We start from the raw sequence: 8,332 nt of genomic DNA, 5'->3' as shown, positions 1-8,332 counted from the left end.
GATCTAGGTTAAAGTATGTAGTCAAGTTAGGGTCATATGGGCTCATAAAGTAAAAACTGTCACAGCATTACGTAACTGAAATTAATGGAATTTGAATTGGTAATAATTCCACGACGGTTAAGTTGGCGTTTATATGCAGGTCATTAGGCAAATTATAACAAAAACATCGGCGTGCACGAGTCAGTTTTTGGCGCGAATTAAGTTTCGTGCGGAATGGCATTAGCTGAATATGGAATTGCATGGAACTGGAGTTTTTTGGGGATCATCATCAACACCACTTTAACTGCTTTTTACGACCTGTATGTTGTCCTTAGATATATCAAACTAACCTATAAGATATTGTTCGTATCATTTATCGTTCTCGTATCGTTTGACGCTTATTAGAATAGTTTTTGCTACCTTGTCAGGCTTTTTTATGCTTTTTCTTTATAAAAAGTATTAATAAAACTATCTAAATATAGTATGACTCTGCCAACATAAGCCATGACCTAGCGCTTTCAACGTGAAATTTTATTTTCAATATTTTTAAATTTATTAATTAAGTTAGAAGTACGGAAGCTATGGAATTTTCAACGTAAATTTTCTCGTAAACGACCTTTTTATAAAATGCAGAGCGTTAAGCATTTTTCATAATTTTCCTTTGATGTTCTAGTTCAGCGGTAGACAACAGGCGGACCGCGGCCCGTTTGCGAACCGCGAAAAGTCGAATCTCGGACCGCGAAGTAATGTATTTTATACCATGTATCAATTAATAAATATTATTTTAACTATTACAACGTATACATTATAGCTAGTACCTTTATATGTATAAGGTATACCTTTATCAATTAAAATAATAATATTTTTAAGCTACAAAGGACAAGTGTATTTTTTTCTGGACCTCGTTAAATTTTTCCCTCAGTATCCGGACCCCACCTAAAACTATTTGCCGACCCCTACTCTAGGTTCTAGTAATGTTACGAAATAGCCTACCTACGAATGGTATGTTGTATGAATTGCGAAAAAAGACATACATAAGAAATCTATTATTGTTATTTTTCACCTTTTTGGTAAAAGATGGCCCCGTGCGAGTTTCTTACGCCGGTTCTTCTCGGCGGGGTAGTTCCCGAACCGGTGGTAGGCCTCATGTAGGCACGACGTTCTAACAGTGTTAACTTTGTTAACCTATTTAGAAATAAATATTTTCATTTCATTTCATTTATATAATATTATTATGAATATAATAAAATTGATAGATACACCAATTTCCTAATTAGTGCGTATCCAGTTTGCTTTAAAGCCTTTCCCCTTTCTAGGCAACAAGTTTTTTCAAATGAATGATAACTGAGACAGTTAATGATGACAGCTCTAATATAATAAAAAGTTTTATAGAAAAAATATGAAGCATATTTAATTTATCTTAAATCATCATAAAATTGACTAGTACATCTTTGTTAACTAGTATACCTAAATATCACATTTAAAAAAAATGTTTTCGAAGGAACGAGCATCAAGTCCAGTAGGCAGTAGTGCAGGGCATTCTATCAAGTTCGTACTCACAAGATAAATGAGCTCTCATAAAAACTGATGATGATGACAGATATCATAGACAATAACAGAGATGAGTTCCCAAACCTGGTTCATAAATCAGGGTGGCGGTTCATCACTCAATTTCTTCGTCCATTTGTTCGTGTAGGCCGGGAGCTGGAGGTAGATGTCCTCATCAATCTTGTATGATAATTGTTTGTCTGTGATGTTCCCATTTGTCGTTGGAATTAAAATGTATTTTGGAATTTATGAAGTATTTCCTCGATATTGATAATCCATACTAATACTAATAATAACTCCCAAACCGGTTTCGGTGACGGTGGCCGGTTTCATTGAAACCAGGCCAAGGACGCAGGAGTAACTTGATAGTGTCCAGATAACCCAGTGGGACAAATGACCGACACGACTGGCGAGAGCTCAGGCGCAGGACCGACTTTTTACATGCCCATCCGACGCATGGATCATCTTACTTGTCAGACAATCAGGTGATCAGCCTGCATTGTCCTAACCAAACATGGAAATAGCATGTTTCCAACGCGGGAATCGAACCCACGACCTCCGAGTTAAGAGCCACGCTCTAAACCACGAATGTGTACCTGTCTGTCTGTTACCTCTTCACGCCCAAACCGCTGAAACAATTTTTCTCAACAAACACTTTTAATCCCGGGAAAGGTCATAGGATATTTTTATTACGGAAAAATGTACGGTTCCTGCACGATAAACTAATTTTGGCGCAACAGCTGAGTTGCAGGCGTCATCAAGTATAATTCAATTTAAATAATTAGGGGGGGTTGCACCAGGAGGCGTAGTTATAGTTAAGGTTATGGTTATCGTCAAATATGGCGTCCATTATGGACTTTTATTAGGGATTTGACAGTTCATTTGACATTTTGTTATGGTTAAAGTTAAAGTAAGTTGGTGCAACCCACCCTTATGCTTACTCACATACGGTTTTGCTCGATCGAGCAAAAACCGCGGCTCGGGATTTCGTCTACACATTCAGCATTGCTCGATAGTTTTATTCTAAATCGATATATTTAATTCCATCAAGCTGCCTCGATGCGAGCCTTCGAGCCGGCTCGATGCGAGCCTTCGAGCTGTCAGTTTTGCGGTCCACACAGTAATTATTACTCGATTGTGAGTTAAACTATCGAGCAAAACCGCATTAGAAGTCAAAATAATATTCCGTAATTAAAGTAGAGATTTTTGAAGTGAAACTTCTAAGGCGTGTTGAGTTATCTCTTCTGTCAGTATCAGACACTTGTGACAGTTGCTTTCCACTGCCAGACCATCTTAAGTCTAATACAAAAGAAGCAAAAAAAGAAGATTCAGAAGGATGAAGAGAATTCCTATGAAATTTAGGTGCAATATAATATTTGGAAAATTCTGACGAGTAATTTTTTTAGTGTACAGGGGGGTGAGCCAAAATCTTTACGTTTTCGCTTCGTTATCTAAGAATCGCCGATGAAAATGTATGGAATTGACATAAGCGTTCGTTAATATGACGTTGACGTTCGACTCGTGAACTCGTCTAATGTCAATTCTATACATTTTGATCGGCGATTCTATAACGAAGCGAAAACGAAAAAGTTTCGGCTAAATGGCCAGGTGTATAAACTCATTTACTATTTAACACTCGACAAATCTGCACGAATATTAAAAATGTGATAGAAAAGTTTCAAAGTGAATTTAAAAACTTAGCAAAGACAATGAAAATGCTAATAGGTAAACTTAAAATCACACTAAGTTAAGACTCATGAGAAAACAAGGGGCAACAAAATTATTAAAAGTTTATAATGCTATTTAAAAGTTCTATTTACTTCTTTGTAATTTTACAAAGTATTTGAGTTATTACTTTTATCTTATACTATACTAGATGTCGCCTTTGTGCCAAAAGTCGTTTCATCATCCTCATCGTCATCATCATATCAGCCTATATTCGTCCACTGCTGGACATAGGCCTCTCTCAATGAACGCCAAGATGACCTATCTGCTACTCGCATCCAACATGGACGTCGTCCCACCTAGTTAGTCTTAGTAATTAGTAGGTCCACTTACATCCCGATTTGCCAAAATTCGTTTATCGCTCGGGATCTTGTACATTTTTCCAGGATAAAAAGTATCCTATGTGCTTTCCCAGGACTCAAAACAAACCAAACCAAATTTTAGAATATTCAGTGGTCCGTTTCACGTTTGGGCGTGAAGAGGTAATAGACGGACAGACACACTTTCGACATATTATATTAGACATTTATAATATTACGAGCTTTGCTCGCGGCTTTGCTCGCGTTAAGAAGTATTATTATATACAAATTTTCATCCCCTATTTGAACCCCTTGGGGTTGGAATTTATCAAAATCCTTTCTTAGCGGATGCCTACGTCATAACATCTACCTGCGTGCCCTTGGGGGTAGAATTTCCAGAAATGCTTAAACACGTATCCATTAATATTTAATCATTAGCCTAAAAATAAAATTTCATGTTTCTAACTCAAGAAACAACGGACTTTCATTCAGACTTTCATTCTCACTTTCAACCCCAATTTCACCCCCTTGGGGGTAGTATTTCCAAAAACACTCAAATACGTATTCATTTATTTTTAATCCGTAACTCAAAAATAAAGTTTCATGTTCCTAACTTAAGAAATGACGGACTTTCATTCAGACTTTCAACCCCTATTTCACCCCCTTCGGGGTAAAATTTTCAAAATTCCTTCCTTAGTGGGTGTCTACTTAATAAAACAACCCTACCTACCATATTTCGTGACTGTAACTTTAACAGTTTTTGCTCAGCGATGATGAACCAGTCAGTCAGTCAGGACATGTGATTTTATAAGTATAGATAAAGATAATGGAGAATATCTTTACTTTTACAAAATAACGTTACATTTAGAGTCGGCATTTTATATGTTACAATAGACGCAGTGCAGTCGATATATCATCCTCCCCCGGGACTATAATGCCCGTGATTCACTGCTGTTCGGATATACATCTGTTATTATGGCCTAGTATATTATGGAGTAATTGCTGATCTGCTGTACAAGATGATTATTGTGAATTTGACCTAGTGTTAATTTACCTTAAAAAACTTCTTGCAACTTGTAAATATTGAAAATTCTTTTAAATTATGGGATCTTTTTTCACTCATATTTTTGTTGCATTTTAGTGTTTTTTTTTTCATCAGTCACTTGTAGAACCTCAAAGTTCTTTGTTGGTAGCTTAACATTACGTAATAAATCTCTATACTTACTGAAAAAAATCGGCCAAGTGCGAGTCAAACTCGCGCACGTACCGTTATAGAGAGAAAATAGGCAAAAAATTGTGTTTTTAGCATGTGGGCTTTTTATTTTAAATAAGTATTAATTATTAAAGTACAAATATAACTAAAGATTTTGTGAAAATATCAAGTGCCTGGCTGTTGTCGTTATTTGATTACGAGCAAGAAAGGCAAAAAAAAAACAAGTTTCTTGTATATAAGGGAGTCCCCACAGACATAGAGTGGGAGTCCCCCTTAAAAATTAACTTTATTCTGTTTTTAGTTTATTTTGTTGTTCTAGCGGAAACATATAATACACAATCTGTGAAAATTACTGATGTCCAGCTTTAGTGGTTCTTGAGTTACAGCCTGGATACAGACAGACAGACAGACGGACAGACATTGAAGTCTCAGTAATAGGGTCCCATTTTTACCCTTTGGGTACGGAACCCTAAAAATATCTATCTTAATTCGGATATATTTTTTTTCACAAATATACTGCCTTTATGTTGTAAGTTGAAAATGTCACATAATTAACAGCAATTATGAATGCTGTTTTATTTTAAAAAATAAACTGAGTTTTTCGCCCACAAAGATATTAAAGGGGTGACAGACGTGCGAGTAAGTACGCGGACTTATGGCTCGACGATCTTAATCGCCTGTGTGTCAGCAAAGAGCCGCGAGCCGCGGGCTGCGAGCCAGCCTGGGGGCATGGTAACCCAGTGTGAGCGATTCTCGTGTGTCACCGACGCGAGCCGAGTAAGTTCGCGAACTTAAAACGCGCGTACTTTAAGTTCGTACGTCTATCAGGCACTTTATATTATCATTGTTTTGTCATTATTTTTTTAATAATAAGGTTATCCTGGTTTAGGGTATCAGAAGTAATATTTCGTCATAATTATAATAAATTATGTAACCTTAAACCGCCTACTTAAATACTCACTGTTCTAAGAATATTTAATATCCTCGTAATATCATGTTTATCATTATATGATAACAGTGAATTCAGGCTAAAATATAACATTATTTACAAAAATAATAAATATTACTTTCCCAGAATTATTACAAAAATATTTCAGCTTATATTATGATTAAATAAACTTCTGTAAAATCATTTTGCATTTCAATATTTTAGTGTACCTTTATGTTTTCCGTGATAAAAATACCAGCAATCTATATTTCAACATGTTAACATAGTAAAATGATGTTTCAAAACTTTTTAGGGTTCTGTATTGAATTTAAGATACTTAATTTCTAACTAATCTTATAATGTTATGTTTCATCCAGATATATGTTTGTATTAGATATGTTTGACACAGCATTACAAAAATTAACCCTAATAAAAGGAAATATTGATAACAAACTCACATTCAGTAACTTCTTTATGGTAAAATTACTAAATGGTCTTGGACGAAATTTGTCATTTAGGCTTTGATATCCTAGGTAACATAGGAGAACACTACTTTTTGTAAAAGTAGATTTGTACGTAAGAATTTAGGGAGGGAAATGAAACATCAACTTTTTCGGATTATTTATTGTAAACAGTCTTATAATCGAGCGATGTTACATAAAGTAAACTCCAATTTGGCTGTCCTAAGCGAGTCGAGTACACTGGCAATATTATCGTTGTATTTTACAATTATTGTTTACATTATAATTATTGTTTACATCTTATAATTATATTTACAACGTAATGGAATGAAGCGGCCCCATTTTCATGTAAATTTTGTTTTGTAACTTAATTTTTGTAACATTGTTAACAGCTAATGGGTTTTTACCAACACTTAATTTTAGGGGACGTCTCATTTATTAGACGACTAAATTTATTAGTAAGGTTTCCTTTTATTATTTAGGTGTCGTATTATGCTACCTTAATCTTCATACCGTATTTATAGAACTTCCCGAATTCCGATCTTGTTTTTTAGACTTAATGCATCCTGGGTTAGAAAAAATTAGATCGGTCAAAAAGCATTTAAAAAGAATTTAAATGTTTTTTTTTTGTTCTATTCAATTTTATTGACTCTTTTTTAAAGGGCCACAAAATACTCGCAGCAACTCAGAAAACAAAAATCACTGTCGTATTTAATAATGTGTTGTGCTTAAAATTATACTAACAATACATTTACTAGTTTGTTTGCTTATGGCTTCCTGTATGGGTGTACATAATTTTCAAACAAAATACCTACCTTAATGTCCTGAACTCAAAACATCACAGTTTCAAGAACTTCGTACTTTATTTTTTCGGTTTGATAAAAGCTTTATAAAGTTTTACATGAAAATGGCACATAATAAGGCCTTACGGATTATTCTACGAGATTTTCTACGGTACCAAACTGCCGGTACGTGGCTAGGCCATTACATTACAATTAAACAAAACTATAAAATCTTCGTAGAAACGTCCGTGTAGGCCGAAATATTTACATTAAAATCTAAAGCTACACGACTAACGATTTATCGTAACGATTGAATGTTTTTTTGCATCAGTTTTGAAGTAAAATTATCTTAAGCGGCTTTTCTTGGGATGGGTAAACATCGCGTCAAGATTCGTCACGCGAACGAAAATTAAGGAGGGATTGAGAGTACATCGCTGGCGCGGGGTAGTAGAAAAAGTAATATCCCCCTCTCTTTCTACCATGTAGCGAAAATAATGCCAATACACCCAGAGTGCGCATCTGTTGATTTCTTATTTGTGTAGGAAATCGTTAGGATAGTCCCACTGTATACTTTTTTAAATATCCATTAGCTATATTATATATTATTTGTTTTGAAACTCAAGACCGATAAATTTTACATGTCGGCTTACACCCCTAATCGTTACGATAAATCGTAAGTCGTGTCGGCTTATGTAACTGTAGTACTATGTACTTTACATGAGAAACCTTAATGTTATACAGAGCAATAGAACCAACAGTGTCCTGTTCTGACAGGTAGACTTGCCCTTAGCTGCCTCTGTTAGACCTGCAACAAAATTGGCGTTTTATTCAATTCTGGGATTATGCTACGGCAAAAAAACAGTCTCAAAATGAAAACGATGACCCCTGTGGCTCAGTTAGTAAGGGCGCTTAGGCTGGAAGTCATAATATCGAGTCCTTTCTCCTCCAAAATTGATTTCTAACTTTGCTTGTAAAACTAGCGATAGCAGTTTGACAAAGTAATAAAAATAGAGTAAGAGACAACGGCATCATTGTCATTTTATAAAAGCTGAAATCTTTCTGTATACCCCTATAATTATAGAGGTGAAAAAAAAAACACGGAAGTCGGTTAAAAACGAAAAGCAACTTACGCTGCCAACACACAGCCTGTCGATGGCTCGCGGGCCATAAGAATGTAAAATAAAATGAAAATAATCGTATCATACTGTCCAGACTAATAAAATAATGAGGCAACTTGATAATTCATACAACTCTATCACTGTAAACTTAACTAGTCGTTAAGTTAATAGTGATAGCGACCTCAGTGAGGTCAAAGGACAAAGGACAACTCACCTCCAGCGACGCTGATCTGATTACCAAAATCCTCGCTGTATGAATTGAGCTTAATTTCTGTGGAC

General features: G+C 35.3%; 1 protein-coding gene across 6 annotated transcripts in view; it reads right to left on the bottom strand.

The window, feature by feature from the left end:
* Positions 1-6,302: 6,302 nt before the first annotated feature.
* The window catches only part of LOC121734252 (lachesin-like), an 86,747-nt gene continuing 84,717 nt past the window's right edge, over positions 6,303-8,332 (bottom strand). For all 6 annotated transcript variants that reach the window (XM_042124733.1, XM_042124739.1, XM_042124735.1 and 3 more), the window contains exons 9-10: positions 8,268-8,324; positions 6,303-7,740 (exon numbers count right to left, since the gene is read on the bottom strand). In XM_042124733.1, the coding sequence (XP_041980667.1) occupies positions 7,649-7,740; positions 8,268-8,324 (149 nt within the window). In that variant the 3' untranslated portion in view covers positions 6,303-7,648. The remainder of the gene's footprint in view (positions 7,741-8,267; positions 8,325-8,332) is intronic.

The sequence above is a fragment of the Aricia agestis genome, chromosome 15, assembly GCF_905147365.1.
Source record: "Aricia agestis chromosome 15, ilAriAges1.1, whole genome shotgun sequence".
NCBI classification, from domain to species: Eukaryota; Metazoa; Arthropoda; class Insecta; order Lepidoptera; family Lycaenidae; genus Aricia; species Aricia agestis.
Note: the sequence above shows the minus strand (reverse complement) of the source record. Positions and strands in the feature narration are given on the sequence as shown.